Source organism: Carassius auratus, unplaced genomic scaffold (genome assembly GCF_003368295.1).
Source record: "Carassius auratus strain Wakin unplaced genomic scaffold, ASM336829v1 scaf_tig00021399, whole genome shotgun sequence".
In the NCBI taxonomy this organism is placed as follows: domain Eukaryota; kingdom Metazoa; phylum Chordata; class Actinopteri; order Cypriniformes; family Cyprinidae; genus Carassius; species Carassius auratus.
In genome coordinates this window covers 66,508-92,417 of record NW_020525105.1, presented here as the reverse complement: position 1 = coordinate 92,417, position 25,910 = coordinate 66,508, and the positions used below count along the sequence as shown (strand labels likewise).

The 25,910-nt window shown below is 35.0% G+C and overlaps 1 protein-coding gene across 2 annotated transcripts; it reads right to left on the bottom strand.

The window, feature by feature from the left end:
* Window positions 1-540: 540 nt before the first annotated feature.
* LOC113076892 (tumor necrosis factor receptor superfamily member 19L-like) lies at window positions 541-25,205 on the bottom strand. Of its 2 annotated transcripts, none has more exons than XM_026249504.1 (11): window positions 25,013-25,205; window positions 14,829-14,903; window positions 13,691-13,783; window positions 13,038-13,222; window positions 12,840-12,892; window positions 11,441-11,677; window positions 7,258-7,338; window positions 7,086-7,164; window positions 5,016-5,237; window positions 3,868-4,039; window positions 541-2,553 (listed from the first exon to the last, which is right to left on the bottom strand). In XM_026249504.1, exons 2-11 carry the CDS (start codon window positions 14,868-14,870, stop codon window positions 2,542-2,544), a joined length of 1,176 nt encoding a protein of 391 aa, XP_026105289.1. In that variant the 5' UTR covers window positions 14,871-14,903; window positions 25,013-25,205; the 3' UTR covers window positions 541-2,541. The 2 variants fall into 2 exon arrangements, with proteins under 2 accessions (XP_026105289.1, XP_026105290.1); XM_026249505.1 differs by lacking the exon at window positions 25,013-25,205 and adding an exon at window positions 16,254-16,415.
* Window positions 25,206-25,910: the final 705 nt, after the last annotated feature.

The window sequence follows — 25,910 nt, the reverse complement described above, 5'->3', positions numbered from 1 at the left end:
TAGTAAGTTTTGATGAGGAGTTGATTTTGCAATCAAGGTCTTTGTGAAACGTACCGGAACGGTTCAGGATAATTTCATGTAATTTTTGAAGCCTTGCACAATCTACCAAATGCAACAGCTCATGTAGATTCTTGTTTCTTTACATCTATGGACTGATGAACACTAAACTATATCCTGTAAGAGGAAGATGCATGACACCAAAATGTACGTCAGAAGTTTCGTTCACACTGCGAGCCAATTTGAACAACTACAATTGTTTTCAAAGTTTATTTTTAGGTAGGACAAACACGGCAAAAATGTTTTTTTGTACTTAGTATTACATTTTTTAAAATCAAGATGTATTTAATTGCGAAGCAGAATTACTTAAGAACATAACAAATATCTGTCAGTGTGGAAAAAAATTAAAATAAACTTGATATAATAAGAAAGAAAATCCTAATTCTATGCATTTTTTTTCTATTTTAATGTCACTATATATATATATATATATATATATATATATATATATATATATATATATATATATATATATATATATCTTCCCCAGTATTTTTTCCAGGACAAATGTCTTAACATTTCAAAATCAAGAAAAATTGTATTCAAAGGGTAACTTATTTTTCATACCCCATTGACAGATATTTTTTCTTGTTTAAATAATTATTTATTTTAATTTTGTAACGGAATGAAATAGGGATAGGGATGTAAAATGAAAAAAAAAAAATATATATATATATATATATATACAAAAAAAATATATTTTTGCAGTGAATGACCAAAAGATCATCAGCAAATTTCATTATATGTTTTAATATAATATTTCATTACACAAACTTTAGGCTTCTGTTGCTAAATTTATGAATTTTTATTTTCAATGTTATGGTTGACAACATATAAGACATTAATATATATTTAAAAATATATATTTTTTGCACCTTTGTGTATAATAATTAAAAAAGTGCAGTAAGGTGCATCAACTATTTAAAAATTCATACAAAAACAAGAGTGCAGTTATTATGGATGTAAGTTTGATTTGAAAATCTCATCAATTTTGACAACACTGAAATCGCACATAAAAAATCTGATTGGAAACATATTTTCATTTATTTAAAAACTAACGTCAGATTCAGTATTGGTTTTCAAATTTGATTGACATTGAGCTGCAGCGTGAACGTCAGTCAGACGTTTATCACTTTTATCACATTAGTTTAGCTTATAGCATGAATTTCTCAGCAGTCTGCCCTTAGATTAGTGCCTTGCATCTGCTAGAGATATAAATGAATATATTTTATTCAATTGCTTTGTTTTTTAGAGAAAAGCTTTAATCAAGCTGATGAGCTGAAGGTTGCTGTGCGTATCGGCTTGTTAGAGTCTGAGTTTGTTAATATATGAAATATTACATTCTATTGTCAAGGTCAAAACCTGTGAACACCTGAAAATGCTCATTTCTAAGCGATATTGCTGTTGTTTCTGTGCCATTCACATGAAAAAATTTTAAACTGTGGAACAATTAGCCGCCTTTTTTTTTCTTCAAAGAAATAAAAATGTAAACCGAAAATGTAAAACATTGTTGTCCCAAAAAGCATTTAAAAATGTTTGAATGCCATTGCATCGGATGACAAATATCAAACCAAGCATTTGTTTGAATAAACAGACTTCAGCACTCTTTTCAAGCCAATCATTGATATACAGCAACCCTAAACCTTACATGTGTGAATGTCATAATATTTGATTGCATTAACAATGAACATGTTTCGCTAATGACAGACTGTTTAAAAACATAATGTTTTCTTGGTTGTTTCTGATTTAGTGTCATTTAATCCAAAAATTCAAAATAAAAGTCCAAAATGAGGATTATGTGACAAAAAAAGCACATTCACTGTATTAGCAAATATTTTAGTTTGTGAGCTAGTGTAAACCATTTAATATTTTCATATATCCTGTACCATTGTTTGAATATATAAGTTATGCATGTAAAAACCACATAATACTAATTTATATAAAAACTGCATATATAACTCATATACTGTATATGTGTATGAAATTAATAATGCGTGTTTTTGTATGTTTTATTTTATTTAGTATTAACAAAACAAGGTGTTTGCAAACACTTTTGACCATGACTGTAGATATGCAACTCCTTTAAAATCTCAAATACTAAAAAAACCGAACTACAGTAAAAACAAAAGAACTGAAAAACGGCCAGAGATAAAAATCAAACTAGTTTCTAATAATACTTAGTAATGTTTTCTAACTGGAGAGAATGTCTCACTGGTGTCTTGTTGTTCTGAGTGCTGTTTTCTTTAGTGTCTTGTGGAAGCACACATGCTTTCTACCCTTCACTCTCCTATTATCTGCTAGCAGAGACAGAGCTTTTTAACAACATAGTTCTAAGACTTATGCAATAAATATGAATGTTTCCTGAGGTCTTGAAGTCAAGGCTCCTCAAGGAGGTGAATACTGACATCACCGTCACACGTCTGCCCGATCGCTCGGTCACTGATGATGTCACATGTCCCGTCTGTGGACGTCTTCCTCAGCCTTTCATATGTTCATCTGAGAAAGAGCGAGAGAGAATGGAAGAAGTGATGTGAGATTAGCCACAAAAATTAAAGGATATCCTGGGTTTACATCTATCTAGTACACTACACAGTCATTTGTTGGTTAACAAATGCAAAAACGTTTCCAGCCACCAGAGGGAGCCAGACAAAATAATTTGACTCAGCATGAACTGAACCAGTGGAAAAACTGACTACAGTTTTGATGGAAAAAGGCTTAGGTTTAAGTGGAGGACAGTAAAAAAAAAAAAAAAAAAAAAAAAAAAACGGATTCTCACATTTGTCACCGTGGAGCACCACACAAACACAATTAACCCTCTATAGACCACATTATGTAAAAAAACAAATACTGATTTTATATAAATATATATTCATTGTTAATTAGTCAAAAACATAATTGGACTAAAATAAAACAGCTTTATAACAATTTTTCATACAAAATATATCGATATAAATGATAACTTCAAAAGTTTAGGTTAAATGTCCAGAGCAGCTGTAAGGATCAATCGTGGAGAGAAGCATTTCTGTAAATCCCTGGAGCTATTGATAGTTAATGTGAAACATTTGCCCACCGCGCACAATTTCTTAACAAAAACTGACCCTCCCTCAATGCAACTCCACTACAATTATTACACGGCCCTGAATGTTTGCTGAATGAGATCCAATTTTATTATTTTTGAGGTGCCGATTTCAAAAATAGCTGCTGTTTTGCTCCAGCACTCCAGCTAATTCTTACAAAATATGTGAATTTTTATAGCATTTCTGCTTTTGATAATTTTTTATGTGAAGATGTCTTGCATTAACACTTAATCAGCAAAACAACTGCCACATACACACGATTCCTGTCTGATCCTGAACTACATTACAACTATTTGTTCATTCTCAGCCCATTTTCACACACTTGCATGCGTTTGAACATTATTTTATGCCTAATCCAGTATAAAACTGTATGTGATTGAATTTTTTTAATGGAAATTTTGGAACTCAGCATGATCAAATTAGATAATATAAGGCCTTTTTTGGAAATAAAAATAACCTTTACAGTCTACAGTGTTCTTCTCTGGGTGTTCACTAATCTGGACTATTTAGCTATGACTAAAGAAATAATTATGAGTGTTTTCCATTCATCTACTGATGACAAATGTGCCAGACTTCCTGTGGGGATTTTTATGCGTGGTTTTAGACAGTGAACTTCAGGCCAAGGCAGTAAAGGGAGAGAAGAGGAAGAGGAAACTACAAACCAAAAGGATTTATTATAGAAAACCAAACACACTTGGAGGAATATTCCTGTTCTGCTTGATTACTCACTCACCTCCTGTCTGGACTTTGAGGAGGCGGAGTTACAGGAAGAGGACACGCCCAGCAGGGAACACTCTTCCGCAGGCTCGGTGTGGCCGCTGTCCATGGAGTCCGTATCGCTCGCTTCCGGCTGGGTCACTTTCTTTGAAACAGACTTCATTTCAGGGATCTGAGCAACCTGAAACCTGCCAATTCACGTGTGGGTGACACAGAGGTCAGTGAGTCAGTGATGTGTCTCTCAGCAGAACTGAGTGTGTATGTGAGAATGAGAGCAAACCAACACACCTGATGATTTACAGGCCTGCTCCAAAACCTAGAGACTCTCTGAACTCTGACACTAGCACTGATATACTGATATAAGTTAATATATTCAAATATGCACAAAAATACACTAAACTCAGTAATATTGGGTGAAACATTATTTAATTATTGCTAAGTTAGATAATATATATATATTTTAATGTTATCATATTACAATCCTACTTTTTTTCCTCTTTTTTTTTTTTTTTTTTTGTGGATTCAGTCCATGTCCTATTTAAAATTTTAGCTAACTGCTATGCTTTCTGGGATCAATTCCTAAAAAAGTCATACAATTTAAGTTAAAACTACTAAAATATACCATGGTTGGTAATTTAAATAAACCTGAAATAAAATAAAATAGAATTATTAGATGAAAAATGTAACTCAAAGGTTTATTTAATAAATACATATATATATATATATATATATATATATATATATAGAGAGAGAGAGAGAGAGAGAGAGAGAGAGAGAGAGAGAGAGAGAGAGAGAGAGAGAGAGAGAGAGAGAGAGAGAGAGTGAGGGATAGAGTATGAAAAGCACATACTGTAATAAAATTACTAATAGAAATTTGAAATTGAAGTAACTGATGTATTTCAAAATATGAATGAATACTATAATAGAATGTAAAAGCACTTAAATAATTAAAACATTACTAAATAAACTACTGCAATTGCAAGACTGCCTAAGAATAAGCATCTTAATTTTTGGGGGGGAAATGGTTTGGATGGGCTTTATATGGGAACTGCATTTATGATGTCTAATAACATTCACTAGGTGTTACTAAACAGAAGCGTGAATAAAGGCCCTTCTTCTCAGAATTCACATAATTGTATATTTTATCTTCTCTTTTTTTCTCACCTCCCTACAGACAGGATGTTGACCTCCGGCGTCTTGACCAGGTTCGTGGGGCTCTTGTGCGTATCGATGGGCAGCAGCAGCTCGGGCCACTTCTTCTGACTGCAGCGGGAGCAGCAGAGGCCGGAGCGCGGCGCTAGCCCGTTTATAGTGTGCAAGTGATGCTGGTGAGAACACAGCCGCGGTAACGACCGGAACGGAGAGAAATGAGGAAGAGCCGGAAACCTGAGAGAGAGACACCGACAGAGACTCTTACAAACTCATAGCCATACTGTGTATGAAACTCAAAGGACTGGGAAACAGTGCAAGCTTGTGATGCTCACATGAGGATCTCAGCTCAATATGTTGCCTCTAAACAACACCTTACCAAATAGAAATCACCTAAACGATTCAGAACACCTTAATAATCACATAGCAACACCTAAGAGTCAGTACTACAATCCAGTCCAAATCCAGTGTTTATTAATGCTTAGGCATACCAACGAAGCTTGATTTTTGTCATACAGGAAGAGGCATGTTATCGTAGCAGTGCAGATGGTTCTTAAAATAAGTCTTGAAGTATATTCAGGTCTTCTGTGGACAGACTGAAAGCACATAAACCCAAACACATAGATGTGGTCCTGATATCCACGCGCCCCCCTCCCACAGTTGCATTGTGATGATGTCAGGGTCCCTGAGCGCGCAGCAGCTGTGTAACGCAGAACTCTCGGCCTGGAATTAAAGGATAAGCAGACGGCACATGCTGTTATTTCAGCATCTATTTCAGATCTCTGTGCCAGTACATTTAAGAGAGGTCACTGTGTAGCTGTGATGATGTCAGAGAGATGTAGCAGGCTCGGTCTCTCTCATCACTGTCAGGATGCATTTGACATCATAAAATGCATAATTAAGACTCTGAAATATGATTGGATGTGCGGTAAAACAGTGCATATACAATAATGACCAAAATATAATAGCTGAACTTGTGATTTTTATTTTATTTTATCTCTCTCTCTGGTTTTAAGGGACCTTGACCTGACTGTGGTGATGCTGCAGTCAGATAATGAGCACACACTTCCTTCTTGATGATTTATAGCTCTCTCAGCGCAAACTAGGTGCAACCTCATTAACACAGGCACGATCTCTCCCTTAGCTCTTCTAACACTTGATTGACTTTTCTTTAAGGAGTTTACAAGAACGAGCTGCATCTTTAGCTCAGCTAATGTAACTGGGAATTCCTCTCAGAGCTCAGTTTATTTGGTTACTGCTGGAGAGGAGACATGCAACGACTCAAGCATGAACTGTTCATCTTCAGTCATATACACTAAGATTTAGAAGATGGGAGATTTTTTATTGTTTATGATAGAAGTTTCTTCTGATCACCAAAGCTGCATTTATTTGATTAAAATATGAAATATTATTAAATTTAAAACCATACTTTTCTATTTGAAATGAATATATTTAAAATGTAATATATATTCCTGTGAACACAAACTTAATTTCCAGCATAATTTCTCTAGTCTCCAGTGTAATTTTTTTCAGGATTCTTTGATGAATAGCTCCAATAAGCAGCGTTTTTATTTGAAATAAAAATCTTTTGTAACATTATAAATGTTTGTCCTGTTTGCTGAATAAAAATATTAATTTCAGTATTCAATCTTATGTGTAAAATGTACATTTCACACTTTAAATCCTTGTAATTATCTCATAAGGCAACATTAAACCTATAATCTCATAAATGACATGCTTTAAAAATCGCTTGCTTTTTATTATTTACAATGGGGAATATTTAAGTTAGCATTCGAGCAAACAAGTCACTCTCTACCTAGTTAGGGAATGTGAATATAAATGAACTTTGTAACTTTCTTAGGAACAGCAACATAATGAATACAAAGTTTCAGTGGAATCAGCTGCCCTTAACATCTTAAAAATCCCATCGATTTAGGGACAAAAATATATTGTGTAATAAAAAAAATGCCAAAATATAATTGCATGGCTGTTAAGGAATATTTATGGACAATGCATTTTCTCAGTATAAAGTTAATTTTGGACTCTGTGTGTAAGTATTTCGAGCATGTTTCTGTATATTCCTACTTGATGGATGAGCTCTTGTTGAGGGCCATCTGTTTATTCTCATATTCCAGCAGAAGTTCTTCCAGAGCAGCTGCATTTTCTGTAACACACAAACACATTAAGACACAATCAAACTCTGATCTCACAGTGTGATGTGTGATGTGAGTTCAGTGTGCCGAGAAACAACACACACCTTTCTTCTCTGTGATGATCCGCACCAGAATGCTGATGGTGTCTTCATCGGGGTCATCAATGATGTATGGACAAGAGTTTCCTGAGGAGGAAGAGCAAAAACTGTTGAAGTTTATATACTTCCTGTTATATTTTATCTCAGAGTTTTTAAATAGAAGCCAAATAAATATATTTAAAAAATAAGACATAAATGTATGAATCGCAAGATCAAATGTCACAGTCCAGTTTCACCCCAATTTCATAAAAATAAATTATATTTTTAGAATTAACAAATTGTATTTTGGATTCATAAAATGAGTTTATTATTTGTATTATTATTATTATTATTATTATTGTATTTTGTCCTGATAATTGGTAATTTAATAAATATTTTTTATAAAGATTAGCATATATGCAAATTATAATAAATACTGTATAAATATTTAACAATTTAAATGTGTTTTTTTATCAATTAAAAAAAGTTTTGTTTTATTTCAACATTACTGTTAACTAAAACTAATAAAAATATTTTTCTGTAATTAAAATGAAGCTGAAATAAATAAATACAAAATATTAGATGATAAACCTAAAATAATTATATATTGCCTTGCCAATCCAACTGAAATATTAATACCTAACAATAAGTAAAAAGATAAATAAACAAAAAAAAAATGATATAATATATATAATTCTAAAACAACAATGATTCACAACTTGGGGGAACATTAACCTAAAAATAAGCTTCACTTTCTCACTTTCTTTGTGCAAATGACACATACTGTATACCTATGGGGTATTGTTGTGATGTCACCCCCATCATTAGTTGCTATTTTTAAGAGTTTAACAGCAAAGGGAAGCCACTGTGCTCCGTCCACATCCATACCAGTTAAAACACGCCAATTCACCATTAATCACCACAGGCAGAAGGGATCATAATACACCAAAAATGTTGTAACACCATTGCTGAACTCTGACTGTGACACATTTGTGGAGCATACAGAAGGCTCAGTGTGCAGTTAACAGTGTCTCTATGGTAACTATATCCCAGAGTTCCACAGTGAGGCAGCTGCAGACGGAGAGAAGAGCTCACTCAGCGCTCTGCTACTGTATATTCACGTCAGCACTGCCGCACAGCCAAAGACACACATTAGAAACATATTCATGGATCTAAAACATCTGACTTCACCTTCAGATGATTTAGTGAGGCTATTCTACAACAAAATTTCCCACTAGACTTGATGCAATGTATTGCAGAACGATTTTATCTAGTAGCTTCCATTTAATTTCAAACTTGCTGCAAGCCATAAAAAGGCTCTTTTTAGCTCTGTCATTATTGTACTAATACATTTATTGTGCTTGAAGTGTCTCGGCTGTGACAGGAGGATGCTGGGAAATGCATCTTTGACATCTTTATAGTTTTATCTCAGAAGAAGAAGTGTGGCAAACGACATAAAGACAATGCTGATGCCACCTGAGCTGAATCATCTTCTTCATACCGCACCAGACCTCTCTTAGAAAGTAAAGCTGATAATCAAATGCTCGGACATCTATACGGATTCATCTCACAGCTGAAACGTCTATATCAGATTACTGTTCGACTGTTAGAAGTATACAAGTGCTGGTCAAGGTAGAAGTGCTCGTGAATGCTTGAAAGCACTTTGACTTCTTACATAAACGTGCACTATGTCACCCAGTAGGCTATTTTCTTCTTCTGAAGCATATAAGAACGATGTGAATCTGCTGTAGTTCACACCGACCACATTAGAACTAGAGAACATCTACTGTACAAGCAGAGAACCGACTGAATTATTGATCTAAGGAAAGGAGATACAGCAGGAGGGTTTTGAATGCTGCTCAAAGATAGATGAGGAAAGCGGAGAACACTTAAGTGTCCACACAGCAATGCCCTGATGCACTGTAAGAGTTTTGCATGAGCAAAGAACCAAAAATCTGCATCTTTTATCATATTGATGGTGCTGCTATACTATAAAGCGATAATTCTCTCACAATCTTGTACTGCTTTAGAGGAATACTTCACTCAAAAAAATGTATTTGCTGAAAGTTTTCTCACCCTCAGGACATCCAAGATGTAGATGAGTTTGTTTTTCATCAAAATAGATTTGGAGAAATGTAGCATTGCATCCCTTGCTCACCAGTGGATCCTTTTTAGTGAATGGGTGCCGTCAGAATAAGAGTCCAAACAGCTGATAAAAACATCACAATAATCCACACCACTTAACATCTGGTGAAGCAGAAAGCTGCATGCTTGTAAGAAACAAATCCATCAAGATGTTTTAACATTAAACCATCACTTCTAACAAAAATATGATTCCAGAATCCACAATAATGCTTAATCCAGTGAAAAAGTCAATCTCTGTTGTCCCCTCAGACTGTTTTGGATTATAAACAGTACTTGATCCGTGCATATTTCTCTCCTGATACACTGGAAAAGCATTGTTATAGATAAAAGACAAAAATCGCCTTAATCATGGCTTTTTGTTTCTTAAAATCATGCAACGTTTAATTTCTCCAGATGTTAACTGACGGACTGTAGTGGTGTGGATTACTTGTGGATTACTGTGATGTTTTTATCAGCTGTTTGGACTCTCATTATGACGGCACCCATTCACTGCAGAGGATCCATTGGTGAGAAAGTGATATAACACAACATTTCTTAAAATCTGATGGTGAAACAAACTCATCTCCATCTTGGATATCCTGATGGTGAGTACATTTTCAGGTGAACTCTTCCTTTTACCATCATGCACAGCCTCTTGGGGCTTACATGATTAACTTCATTATTCTACGGCAAACAATTAATTATGCTGGCTGACATCTTGAACAAAACCTTGAATCCAGTTCTGCTGCTCTGCTTATTCAGCTGTAAAACACGCTGTGATTGAGGTTTCTTATACCTGGAGATGTACCCGCTTTACAGGCCGAACCTGAATCATCATACACTAGCGCTGCTGTAAATGAAACACTGAGCTCATCACAACAGTGGCGGATCCACCCAATAATTCACATACACTACACACAAAGGAGAACAGAGAACAGCATAAATCAAACTCAGGTCGAGTGAGTCTTAACAGACAGCAGGCGAGCTGTATGGAGCTGTTTGCATCATTAATATACTGTAGGTGTGTGCTGGACTGTTTTGTATGTTTGACTTTCAGGGAGTTGTGATTACAGGGGTTTCTTTAAAAGGTTCATATCAAATTTGATATGATAAAAGACTCAAAACATCTTCCACAGTCCAGAAAGTGCATTTATTGAAACCAGCTTACAAAAACAATGCGTTCTAAAAATCCACAAATTTCTGATGTCAAATGAATGCATTTAAATATTTGATAACTATTAAGAGAAAAATCAGAGATGGTGGAACATGATGTCTTTTTGGTCCGATCAGAATACTGTATATATGTCCTGTTAAAGCCATATAATCTAAAGTTTGGGGTCAGTAAGATTTTTTATGTATTTGAATTAAGTCTCTTATGCTCACTGAGGCTGCATTTATTGCATCAAAAATACAGTACAATTTGTAATATTCTGAAATATTATTAACATTTTGAACAGCTTTTGTCTATGTGAATATATTTAAAAATGAAATTTATTCACGTGATGCAGAGCTGAATTTTCATAAATCATTCTAATTTGCTGGTCAAGAAATATTTCTGATTATTATCAATGTTGAAAACAGTTGTGCTGCTTCATATTTTTGTGGAAACCATGAAACACTTTTATTTTCCAACAGAGGAAGACAGTTTAAGTAAAGGAGGAATACTGACTCCGGAGTCATGGCTGCATTACCACCTCAGATGTGCATTATTTTCTCAACCACATCTCAAAGCATTGTTCAGATGTTTTTTATTTCAAGAAATTTGCCATCTTCCTGTCATTAAAACATGCTTGTTGAACTTGTTTCTCACATGCCTCATCCAAAGCTTTCCATTGCTAATTCCAATTCCTAATGTCCCTTTAGATCTAATAACGAAGGCTTGAGCCTCTGATATAGATTAATGCAGTTATAAATGCAGTCTAATAAATAGATAGAGCGATTAAGCACGTGTGAATTACCTGCGTCTGTGCGTCTCTCAACATCACTACTAAAAGTGAATCTTTAAGTTGAACTTAAAGCCCACCCCACTTCGAAGTGCTTAGAATATCTATGCATAAATCTGTCCCCATGTAATTGTGTGCAATACCTTCTTTCTGCGGAGTGCCAGCTTCTGCGTCCACCCCGTCTTTCTCAGCGTTGCAGCGGAAGCCCTTCTTCTTGAGCAGGTTACAGATGAGAATCCCCAGCAGGCCCATCACACAGAAGATGGGCACCAGGGCAAACACGGCATACTCCGTGCTCTTCTCCTCTGGACCCTGAACACTGGTGGCGTTCCTGATGGAGGTGCTCTTACCAACATTACGTCTCCGCCGGCTGTAGGGCTCTGTAGATTGAATACAAGTGACATAATTACAAATGAAACAATTCTAGGCTCAGAATATGCAAAAGGGGCAAGTAAATGTAAAAAATCATGTAATAATATTGTAAAAAATCATGTAATAATATATGTATTGTATATACAGTACAGACCAAAAGTTTGGAAACATTACTATTTTTAATGTTTTTGAAAGAAGTTTCTTGTGCTCATCAAGCCTGCATTTATTTGATCAAAAATACAGAAAAAACTGTAATATTGTGATATATTATTACAATTTAAAATAATTGTTTTTAAATGTATTATACTTTAAATTATCATTTATTTCTGTGATGCAAAGCTGAATTTTTAGGATCATTATCACATGATCCTTTAGAAATCATTCTAATATGATGATTCATTATCAAGTTGGAAACAGTTCTGCTGCTTAATATTTTTTCAGAACATGTGATACTTTTTTAGGATACTTTGATGAATAAAAAGTAAAAAAAAAAAAAGAAGCTATGTTTTTAAAATATAAATATTTTGTAATAACAATATACACTACCGGTCAGTAATTTGGGGTCAGTAAATTGTTTTTCTCTTTCTTTTTTTAATACAATTTATTCAGCAAGGATGTGTTAACTTGATAAAAAGTGATAGTAAAGAAAATATATTATTAGAATATATATTATTCGAATTTTTTTCTTTTATTTTGAATAAATGCAGTTATTTTTACCCTTTTATTGATCAAATATATTAGACAGCAGAACTGTTTCCAACACTCATAATAAATCAGAATATTAGAATGATTTCTAAATGATCATGTGATCGACTGATGTTACATGTGACACTGAAGGCTGGAGGAATGATGCTGAAAATTCAGCTTTGCATCACAGGAAAAAAATATTTTTTTAAAGTATATTCAAATAGAAAACTATTATTTTAAGTTGTAATAATATTTCACAATATTACTGTTTTTTCTGTATTTTTGATCAAATAAATGCAGGCTTGATGATGAGCAGAAGAAACTTCTTTCAAAAAGATTAAAAATAGTAATGTTTCCAAACTTTTGGTCTGTACTGTATGTGATATGAGTAAACTGATCAGATAGAGGGGTGCTGCCTTCACTTTTCTAGGTTTGCTGTGTATCTTCCATACAGCACTGATGTATGAAATGCTGAACACTTACTCCTGATGCAGGCGTGGAGGGTGGAGGACTTCCGTGTAGCAGCAGGGTGAAACCTGAAAAATATGTCAGTTCAGCGATAAGCCTCCTCTACGCTTTCCATTTCATTCAGTTTTGGAAAGTTTGCGGGACTAGAAAAACACATCTGTTGTGAAATCAAAGTGATGCAGGGATGAAGACTTAATATTTTTTGCTCTTTACCCGGGAAGGCATCCTCCACACACAGCGTCAGAGAGTGAGGTCGGTGCGGTCGAGATCCAGCGCTTCAGTGTCCCGCAGGAGAGATGTGGGCGGCACGGCTCAGTGTCATGGGTATCAGAGAAGCTGCCTGCTGGGCAAGTCCGGCACAATCCGGTCTCACCGGGACTCTCAACTTCCCCACAAGCCTTAAAGAAACAAATACACACCCCTAAGATTGTGCGAAAGAAGAACCATCTGTTAAGTCTCTCATTCTGGAATGAAATGTGTTTTAGAAAAGATCAATAAATAAACAAATGAATATATTAATATATATATATTTATATATGTGTGTGCACTTGGTATTAAAATAAGATTGAAAACAGTAATGACAATTTACGGGGAAAGTGTACTTGGTTGTACAATGGAAACAATGGAAATAATGTCATAATGCAAAAAAATCTCAATGGGCCCCAGTATATATTTTTTTATTTCTAGTGAAATGTTCCCTGGAAATTTTTTCATGAGATATACTCACAATACTGCACTTTATAAGTTTTATAAAATGCAATATTAAATGCAATAATAAATTGTGAATTCCCTGGACAGAGATCGTAATGTAGGACGTAGAGGAACAGAGAAATGTTTATGGACTGTGTTTTGGTGTTATCTCTCACCGTGGTGGGCTCTTGTCCGGCTGGACAGAGAGGACACACACACCCGTTCTCCCACCGACACTGCGCCGCTAATGTCCCACATAACTCCAGCAGCTACAGAGACACACACAAATGACAGCAGTCAGTGTTTAAACTGTATAAATACTAGTACAACACATTGGCTAAAACACAGGAGAGTAGAGTAAAGTGTAGTTTAAGGCAAGACACTACAGGTGAGGAGGGTATCACCATATATTCCTCAGTTGAAGTTTAGTCATATATTACTAGTTTTCTGGAATGTTATGTTGAAATATTCAAAAAAGGTATCATCTAACTGAATATGCTCTAATATGCATACATTTCCAGAACAGAAATCTGAACATTGGATAAAGCCAGATCGCATTTTTGGATTTTTGGATATTCCTTTCAATCACATAAGAAATTACCAATTACCATTTTTTTAAGTAACTCTTTAAATCAGTCAAATGATATATTTTAAAAACCCCTCTTTAAAAACCTTCATAATAAAGACTATGATTCATAATACCTTCATAAAATAGAAGAATACTGGATTATGTTATAAAAAATAAAATAGAAATAAAAAATAAACTTAAGTGTTTCTACTGAGAAATTTCCCTTTTAATTCAATGTATCACTTACTGTTTCTCTGTAAATGTAAAATCTTTGAGTGAAATTTGTTTCTACACAAAACTGTTTTCAGTGTAGATTTCTGGCTTGAAAAAAAAATTTTTTTGAAACTCTCAAATGTGTTTCTTAATTGAAATCTACAGATGCAAATACTGTAGATTAAGTGTAATAACAAATAATAAACACTTAAATTTGTATTTTGTAAGTTTCTTGCCACTAGTCTAAGAGAAGACAAGTTATAAAAGCAAAATAGCTTAACATTTCACAATATGGCACAGTGTAGCAATTTATAGTATACATTACAGAATAAGATGCATAAGATTGCACTGATGGAAGGGACATTCAAAGAAGTGTGAGAAGAAACACAGTTCTGAGAGAAACCACACTGTAATATCCCTCCTGTATCACTGCTGACTTCAGCACACAGCAATTATCAAAGGTACACACACACACACACACACGCACGCATGCACACACTCTCTCTCTCTTTAATGAAGAGTCTGATACTTACGATCAGACAGACAGGAGCTGAGCAGTAAAGGTGGTTCTTCATCTTCTTCAAAATATTCTTCTATACTCATGTAATCTGAAAAGGATACGGCAGGAACTCAATGACACGGGCAGCAAATATAACATCATCAGCATCAGCAGAAACCACCCAAACCACACAATGCCAGAGACAAGTAAACAGCAATTAGATTCTCTTGTGATGGGCAAAGTGGGATTGTACTTGTACAGAAGTGATCTATAAGCTAAAGCGTGGTATAAATAGTTAGCTGAACTAAAGCAGGCCTGTGGTTTGGGGCAGGACTGCTTTTCTTGGCCTATTTTTAGACCACATATGCCAGAAACCACTCACTGGATCTACTGGAGCGAGAGAGTGAAAGGAATAATTCTCTGATGAGAAGGTCATGAAGTCATAGTGGAGTATAACATCACTGTTGAGCTACTGCTCAAAAAGCCCTCGTACAAACAATATCAAGATCTAAACCAGACCCTGAGATGCCAGCTGTGGATCTCAGACTCTCATCACAAATAAAAGAGTCTGGAGACCAGACTTTAGATGGAGTTTCTCACATCTCTGATTTTGTATCAAAGGAAATGATTAGTTTTCTCACATGTCCAATCTCGTTTAATAAGAGATCTCAGCAAGGTCTCAAAATTTGCTTCAGTGTGTTAATTAAAAGTCACATACTTAATATGCAAATTCATTAAATTTACTAGCAATTTCTCAGTGAAAATTTCCCAGGGCTTTGAATAAGCTTTTTTTTTTTTTTTTTAAGATAGTTTTATACAATATTAGTTTTTTTTTTTTAAAGATATTTAAGACAATATTATAACTACTTAATGAACATTATATAAAACTGTAAAGTTAGGTAAAAAAAAAAACGACACTGTACAAAAAAAAAAAAAAAAAAAAAAAACAAGAAAATGAATGAATATTAATAAAAATAATTTTTAATTTAAGTAATTTACAGATATTTCCTTTCACCTTAAATCACAATGCAATGCGATACATCATTTAAAAAAACGAAGAAACACCTGTGGAAAATCAATATGAAAATACTTCATATCATAATTGTTTTCAGACTTTTCTTAGAGTGTTAAGTCATTTAAAACTAGACAAATTTATCTGAAAAAGCAAAATTCTGTAAGATAAGACATTTTTGGTCTACTTATTTGCTAGTTTTCTATATGTGTTAGACATCTGTTTTCTAATACAAAAACTATATACTTCATATCTAAATAACATTAACTTTTTTAAACTTTATAAAACAATGTTAAATATAACACTTTAGCATCCAGTTCCACAGCAGGAATGAAAAAGATAAATAAAGAACAGCATCATCTCTAAGACAACCAGACGCCTGTGGTGCTTTGATCTCGTCGCCATGACAACAGAACACACACAGGTGCCACTGAGAGACACACTTACCCCAGGGTGGTGCTGTGCTCTGTTGCCCTGGTAACAGCTGAGGATGCTCTGCTCACTATGATGACGTCTGCTCACTGTCCCACTGTACCTGTCTGCATCACGCTGTCATTCCTTATACTGCCACTCAAAACCACGACTCCTCCCACCACCCGAGACAGGCCCCTCCTCCTTTACCACAATCCTCCAATCGCATGAGTTTACTGATGATTGTGGTGGAGAGTTTATTTTCCAAATGAATGTTTTCTAAACCCAAGTGAAGAATATAAAACATGAATGAATAAAAAGATAAAAAGGCCTGTCTGCAAGACATTTTGGCCCGTGCTGGTACAGCAAAAGTTCATTACCTACTCTACACATATATCTGTAATCATATATCGTTCTTGACAAATGACAGGGCATTTGGGAGAAATGTTCTAAGAATGAACAAACACCCACCTCCTCCTCCTCCTCTGCCGCCCCGGCCGCCCACCCACAAACCATCACACAGAAACGGCTCGTCCTTGGCATTTCAAGATCAGCTGCCAGTCAGAAGTGCCCCATGCCTACTTAAATTTAGCTCTTTCATTAAAAAGCAATAAAGTCCCAACGAACAGTAATTACAAGTTCTTACAGATCTATGTCCGTACTGTCCAATTTCTCCATTCCGTGGCTTTGGAGCACATGGAAAAATGGCACAAAGTAAATAAAAAAACAACAAACATAAAACAATCACCTAGAATTTTCCAGTTTAGGATCGGTCATGTTAAAAATTTGAAAACGATGAAGGGGTTGCCCTGGCCTGACTTTAGGGAGCGTGGAGTTTTGCAGCTCGCGTCCTGCCAGCATGCTGCTCCAGGATCCACACTCGAGTCCTAGACCTGAATCAAGCCATAACACAAAACAAAGCCAGAGTCCCGGTCCAAGAGTACAGCTCTGTTCTACAGCCAAACCTTCAGACCAGAAACCACAGTCTAGCCATCGCTAGACTGACACATTCTTGCTGAGCCTTCAGAAGTATTGATTAGCTAAAATATATGGACAGACTTCAAATACAATTCAAAATATATAAACAAATAACTGTGTTCTATTTTGAATATATTGTAAACTGTAACTTATTCCTATGATCAAAACTGATTTTTCAGCATCATTCTTCCAATCTTCAGTGTCACATGATCTTCAGAAATCATTTTAATATGCTGATTTGCTGCTTTTATAATTTTATATATATATATATATATATATATATATATATATATATATATATATATATATATATATATATGTTTAAGATTCGTTGATGAATAGAAAGTTCAAAATATATATTTTTTTCATTTTCATTGTTACAAAATATTTGTCAAACTAAATACTTTACTGTTACTTTTGAGAAATCTATTTCCTCCTTGATGAATAAAAGCATTAAAAAACCCTGTTGACCTTATTAAAGATTTCAAGCCATGTGAGCTTGTCTTGTAAATCCTGTCAGCAAGTTTTGATGCTGACGTACTATATGACCACATGTCACTTCCTGTTCTCACTCTGAAAGTTCAAAACCGCCGTCTTTCTTCAAATCCCCACCAGCCTGACGATGCTGACAGATATAGCCTAAGATTTTATTAACCAGACACTTTCCATTTTCCTACCCTCATTTTCACTCCCTCCATCTCTCTCTCTCTCTGTTCCTTCAAATGAACTGACCACACTTTGTTTTGAGCTGCTAACAGCATGTTATGTCGTATGTCTTGCTTGTTTCAAGATACGTGCCAGCCACGTGCTGTGGCCGGTGACCACCACAATCCCTCTGTCACCAGGGGTGTGGAACGTTACACAAAAATTACAGCATCCAAAGAGGGACAAACCTAATCAGACAATGGGATGAAAAGGGAGTTTCTGCTCATGAAGCTGTATTGGGCTTCCTTTTATATTGCTTCTGAACAAATGAGCATCCAGAGCTATGATAATACTGAGTAGAGAACAGCAGCACTGATGGTAGGACAGGACGATCTGTTAATTAGTGTTTTGGAAACCTGTGTGAAAACAGTCATTATTTATGCAAATTCATTTTTTAATGCCATTGCCACAAAAATCAAGCTCTTCAGCTTCAAGGGCGCAAAATCTTTTAAAATGTATTTGTAATATAACATAACACACACACACACACACACACACATATATATATATATATATATATATATATATATATATATATATATATATATATATATATATATATATTATGCAAAATGCAGCGCAGGGACATTAGTAGTGTCAGAACTTCTATTGAGTGCAATGCATGTACTTTTGCAACTGTTTGTATCTGCTGTGTTTGTTTACATTAGTAAACACAAGCTGGCGGTAACCATGTCAATGCTGGGAATGTAAACGGACCCAGTGAGAAAGAACGTCACTGGTGTAGGATTCCACTCGTTTGATTGACAGGCTGACATCACCACCTGCAAGGGAACAGACTCTGTGTTTGCTTGCAGACTATCACAGCATCCAACAAACATTTCACTATCTATAATAGAAAAAGAGAAGGAAATAATTTCTTACAGAAGGAAACGTAAAAAATGAAAGGAGGAAAAAGGACATCATAAGATGCTTGAACCTAATAAACCTAATAAAGCACACAAAGCAGGAATCTCTGTCAAAACATTGCTGAGATCATTCTGGCAAATAAATGGTAATGTAAACCATATGTTAAGTGATTCCACATTGCCAACAACTGAGATTCTCACAGCTTGATCTGCAAAAAAGAAAAGAAAAGAAAAGAAATAGTGCAGCTGTAAAATGCAAACAGCCAAACCCTTGTGAAAACAAAGTGTGCTTAGTGTGCACTTGAAGTACACTTCACATCTCAGAAGTATTTAAAAACCGTACTTGCAGATAATATCAAATTATGAAACAAAATGCCACTTTCATAACTTTGTTTTTTAACATAGTAAACATTCCACTTTGTAGTTATATAAAAGTTGTAAAAGTTTTACTTTAAAGTACGTTAAATCACGTTTTAATATAATATAATATAAAGCATAGTGCTGTGCTTTGAACTTATTTTGAGGTGTTGTCTCACTAAAATGCAAGTAAAATAGCCTACATGATTTTAATTTGAACTGTAATGTGTTATTCGTTTTATATTGTAAATTACAAATGTGGCATTACAAAATGTTTAATTCACAACATACACATTTCCACAGAAATTACATTACATTTTAGTTTACTCCAAATGTAATTTATGGAATTTAAAATGTTTATTGTAAATAAATATAAAATATTAAATCAGTGTTTCTACTTGAAAAAAAAACATGTTTAACTCAATATTTTACTTTTACTTTTTTTTTACTTTTTTTTTCAGTGTGTTTCAGAGATATAAAAATAATTATAAAACTACATATAGATGTACTTAGTAACTCTTAAGTTCAGCTAATTAAATTGAATATAAAAATGAATATTAAATATTACATATTAAACTATAATACATTTTCATTTAAATACAAGTAACAATAAAATATTTATTTCAATTAAAGTATATTGATTTTTTTCATAATAAGTACTCTTTGCTGCTACTTTTTCATAATAGAATGCCTGCTGGAAAACGAGAAGAAAAGTGAGAGATGTGGTGTGAGACTAGCTCATTTCATCAGGTTGGAAATTAAATACCAGGAGAACACTTCCTTGATGTGGATGAATCCCACTTCCTGAGGGGGAATTCCACTCTCAGTTTTGTAATGGCAAGAATGTTAAATGCACCAGAATGCCATTGACAAAGAGCAGTTTTATGACACTTCTTATGGAATATATTTTCATATTATAATTTGTAAACAAAAGAAGCACATTTGCTGACTCTTCCAAGAAAGCTTTCATATTACCCACTCTACCCATGCTAATAATTGGATGTCGACCTTTGGGGAGGGTGTAGGCCTGAGTCATGTGGCCATGCATCTGATGGAGAGGGGACTTCCTGTCACATGTCCATCTATGCCCTCAAATAACTCCCTGAATGTGGACCAAATGTGGCTCTGGCACCAAGTGCTGTATCATCACATCTTGAATAGCAACATTTTCCCTTTGTGTTGGTCTTTGTGGTCACAGCTAGTGTAAAAACGAACATGCCTGGAGCTCAGCATAGTGCTAGTGATGCCAAGATCCTGGGTTTAGTTCCTAGTGGACACACATTGTAAAATACACAAACAAGACTCACAGTGCTCTTCAAAATGCTAGTAATTCTGATTCAGGAATGAACTGTTCTCTTGAGTCAAATCTTTGTGATGAATTGGCTGAAATGGTTCACAAAACAATGGACCAAGAATGATTTGTTCACAAACCAGACTGAATTAGTTCTCATATAAACAAACCACTGAATCATTGAACCAAGAATGATTTGTTCACAAAACAGTCTGAATCATTCAGAGAAGATCAAAATTCAACAACGGAGTCCTTAAACCAATGATGATTCATTCACAAATCAGACTAAATTGCTTGAAGCAGCTCCCAGATAAAAAACAAACAAACAAAAAAACACTGGCTCATTGACCTAAGAATAATTAATTAAGATTGCAGGTCTCGAAAACAACAACCTGACCATATTTATATATTTTTTTACAATTCAAATTGATTCACTTTGAATTGATTCAGTGCTAAAATCAAAACTCACTGACTAAATGAATCATAAAAATTTGTTCACAAACCAAACTGAATCTCTCTAATTTCTCTAAAAATACAACCCACCTACTCATCGTACCAAAAATGATTAATTCACAAATCAGAGTGAATCCTTCAGGGGTTCTTGGGTCTACAATTAAAAACGTTTGAAGCAAAAAAAGTAAAAACTTTTTCAGACACGAGATGCAAATTAATAATAATAATTAAAAAAAACACAATAAAGGGCCTGCATACGACTTTTTGGCACATGTAAAAAGCCATAAAAGAATCACTGAATATTTTTTTTTAACTAATTTATTGACCTTCTTATCAAAAGACTAAGCAAATAGTGTTACAGAACAGCCATTTCAACATTTCATAATTCGCAGAAATATCATAATGTGCCTTTAATGATCAGTCACACAACTCAATGTATCACAGCAGTGGAGTCAGCAGAAGCCACAGGCACACAGAGTAAATCCCTGCTGATCTGAGGTCAGAGTGTCAGCGTGCCAGAAGCACCCAAACCGCACAGAGGTCAACACGGACACAGCAGCCAACGCAGGTAGATGTCTGCACGCGAGGGACGGAAAGTATACAGTAAATTGGGCTGTTTCTGGCTAAACGGTCCACCAACACAAATAATAAAGCTTTAATTAAACCATTGATTCCTGCATCCAGCCGTGGAGGGTTTGAATTCTGTCCAAACGTTTGCTTCATAATTTCAGAGGAGCGTGCCCAATGTCAGAGCGCAATGAATCCTGCCAACCAAAGTCTACTTCAAAATTGGTGCTGTCGCTCCAGTATGGGTCAAGCAAAGAGCATGGCTAATTACAGATAACAGACCTAGCAAGACCTCTCGGGCTTCTGGGCAGAGTTGGTTCTTGTTTGGACAGCAGAGTCACACTAACAGAATCAGGATGGTCAAATAATCTCTATAAAAACTAAACTATGCAAGCATGTGGAAAATGCATGGCCAGCTATGTGAGAAGATGAACATAAGTCTTGTTTATATGAAAACATTCTGCCACAGTCTGGCACTTGTGCAGATTAATTTGTCTGAACAATGTGTCTCTCGAGTAGAAGATCCTCTAATCTTTCATTATAAATAATCAGCTTTACGCAAAGTTCACTGTAAAGACACAATTTTAGAAAAAAAGGCCTGCTCAGAACCACTTCAGCTCCTAGTATCAAAGAACCCATTGTAATCGCTGTGTAAATGCATTTATGCCACCTCTGAGCAGCATTAAACAGTCTGTGGAAAGATAATCAAATGCCTCTTAAATGCCAAATTTGAAGAGTGAATTTTATTGTATTAAGTCAATCTTAATACAATAACATATGCCATTTTTACAGTGTAAATGTGGCACAGAAGCTCCTCTGAAGTGCAATTTAGTTATCTTAACACAGCCTGTTAATGCTGCTCAGAGGTGGCATAAATGCATTTACACTGCAGTTTAATTGTATACTTTTAAACTAAGGGTTAAGGTGGGTGAGAGCAGGCATAATTAAGTAATTCTTTTTTGCATCATTTTGCTTTGCACAGAATTTTAAGCAGGCACAGAGCTCTGTGCCTTCTGTGTGTAAAGACACAAAGCCACATAAAAGCCAGACTAAACTATTCCACCTCAGCCCCTTAGATTCAAAGTACTAAGTTACAGTTGCTTTGTAGATGCATTTATGCCACCTCTGAGCAGCATTAAAACGGTGGTGTAAAGACACCTAAATGCTTCAAAAGTGCTTCAAATTTACAGTGCAAAGGTGTTTCTGAAGTAGCATTTAGACATATATACAGACAGCTTAATGTTGCTCAGAGCTGGCATGAATGCATTTGCACAGCAATTACAATACTAGGGGCTGAGGTGGGTCTGAGCAGGCATAATTTAGTCTGGATTTTATGCACTGAATTTTGAGCAGGCACAGAACAGTAAAGGCACCAATTAGTGGTCTGTTTATTAACTGCCTAATGCACATTGCACGCAAAAATGCTAATAATTAGCTGAAATCAATTCTAATGAGACTGACTGTCTTTGTCCAGCTTCCACTACCAAGTACTTCACATATTCTGCCTCTAATGCCTTGCTGTGTACAGTAGGGTGGATCAGAATTAAAGGTGGATTAAAAATTGCAAATTATGTAAAGTGGTGCAGACTTAAAATATATTACAGATATATTGCCAAATATATTACAATGTCAGAGTGAGTCTGCTGGCCCCTCCGATGACAAACATCGCCTGTATAAGAGTCATGCATTTAATCACACTGCCTGGAAGTTACTAAAGCATGTGTATGGCTCATAAAGAAGGTAATGCTGAACAGGCTAATAATAGTGCAGATTTATTTCAAACGTAAGCATAAAACTTAGTCTTAATGCCTGAGAAATAAAGTTAAACTACTAAAACTTGGCAAATAGATCCTGCTTTATAATAGTCCAGGCTGTGTGCCAGTGCTGCGTATCACTATAATATTCATGGAGGGTTCACAAAAGATGTTAATTATAACAACAAAGATGGGCCTTGTAACTTAAAGTCTTTTAAATAGGAATGTTGGGATATATCCAACAACCTCTGATGCCTATACATTTATGTTATACAGTGTTTTATAACACAGCATTTTTGTTTATAGTAAAGACTATAAATTATGCATGCAGCAAATACATGTGTTTCCAGCCGGTATAAACCGCAGCTGGCACGGTGCGTGCCAAAGTCTGGAGCCAGAATGTGTGTGTGTGTGTGTGTGTGAGAGAGAGAGAGAGAGAGAGAGAGAGAGAGAGAGAGAGAAGCTGACTAGTGGGCGACATATTATGCTGAGCAGTATTTAAACATGCTCGCTGTTTTCTCTTAGTTAACTGAGTTCGCTGGAAAAGAGCAGAACAATTTGTGGTACTTTAAAGAGCTGAAGTGGATGACACCATGACAGGAGGTAAATGATGGTAATACATTATTGTGTTATGCTTCGTTTCGTAAAACCAATAAATGCTGTTCCTCATATATCAGATTCTGTGGAAAATGTAACAAGTACGAGATGTTTATAGACCAGCCATAAATGATTTTGGTAAGTTTACAACATACAGTAAAACACAATGATCCTGCAATGATACATTTTGTTTTGGTGCATAATGCAATAATAAAATATAGGTACTATCTAAAATATAAATATTAAAAAAAATTGTTTATGCATTTGTAATAGTATTCTCATGTAAGTGTAACACTTCATAATGAATATATACAAACTATAAATAATACTTCCCTTTACAACAATGTACCATGGTACAGTACAGCTATCGTTATTGCTGTATAAACTTTTTTAGGTAATAAAATAATATTACAATATTACGTAATACAATAAATGTATAAAGCTTTCAGAACGTTTATCATTGTTGATTTCCCTTCTTCCTCAGTGACTTTGGTGGTTAAAAAGTTATTTTAGAAGCCAATAAACAGCAAATAAATAGAATTTTGTCAAAAAAAATAATGGTACAAGGTAATTTTTTTTATTTAAAGATTATGCACATTCAAATATGCTTTTATGCAATTATTAAAATAATTGAATCAACGCTGAATCATCAGTTTCAGCATTATACAGTAATTATATAATATTTGTAAACTTTTCAATGAAAGTCATGACGGTATATAGCTAGTGTTGTCAAGACCTGTTAAATCGTATTTTATTCGTCTGTAAAGGAGGAATTATAATCATAATACAGAGTAGTAACTTAAAAGTAGTTTCAATATCGAGCTTTCTTAAATAATGAAAATCAAAGGTCATGAATATTCAGACATTGGATTTATAAAATAACAATATTTTAGTGTTTTAAAAAAGTGACGACAATGTTTTACAGCAATTGGAGTGAATGAAAGTATCATAGTGCATAAAGATATCACGCCACAGCAACTCAACACATTTCTTTTGTCTCCTATATCGAACGTTTCATTAGAGAAATATCATCAAAACTCTACAAACACCAGCATACTGAAGTACAGCTCAGTACAGGTATATCCACACTCGTCTCAGTATCCCTCATACCCTACAGTTCAGAACACAACCCGATCCATAAGTTACTGAAAACACACCGGCAGAAATGCCGCATCCGCACCGCAACTGTCCCATCACACAGTCAATAAAGTTCATGTCTTTTCTTACCTGTTTTACTGTGATATCATAAGTGTTCGATAATCATCATATGCTGGATATGTGCTCTATAATTACACACAGAAAGGGAGAGAGACTCAGAACCGCAGAGACGAGCAGGAGATCCAACATGTGAACCGAGTCACTAACACAGAGACGCGTCACTGCGCGTGCACCTCCCATCCTGCCGTGCGCGCGCGCGCGCTCTCTAACCATTCAGACGAAGATTTACCGCATTGCCAAAACAGTGTCTAGTAATAATACAGCATACATAAGGAAATAAGAGAAACGGGAAACGGAAAAAGTATTAGAACATTTGAATCACTCTTAAAGGAAAAGGAAAATTGGTGTTTCTTGGAATTAAGTGTCTTATTTGCTGTCCTTATTGACACCAGGCCGTTGTCCAAAAGTCTTGGCTTCACTGTGCATGCAGATGCTCTCACTCCAAAATGCTGCCATTCCTGAGCAAGCTCTAACAATCTAATTAGTATGATAGTCATTTAACCATAGTACTCATTCACACTTCACAGGATCAAAAAACAGGGATTTTTTGTGTGTATGTGTAAAAATATTTTTTTTTTTTGGCAAGTGAAGCTATTAGCGATGATTTAAAATGCATCTGATCACTCTACACAATAATCTAGAAACCATGTGAATGAACAGCACAACAGCTTAAGCAGCAAACTTTGCTAAACACTTAATTTATGTCACTGCCAAAACTTCTGGCCATGACTGTAGTTGATAATGAAATTACATTAATTTAGCATGTTCCCAAAGTAAAATAACGCAGAAATGTGGAAATCTTTCTCTCTCTACGTGGTTGGGACAAATATAAAAGTAAAATCTCACCTTATGTGACCCTGGACCACAAAACCAGTCTCAAGTGTCAATTTTTCATATTGTATATACA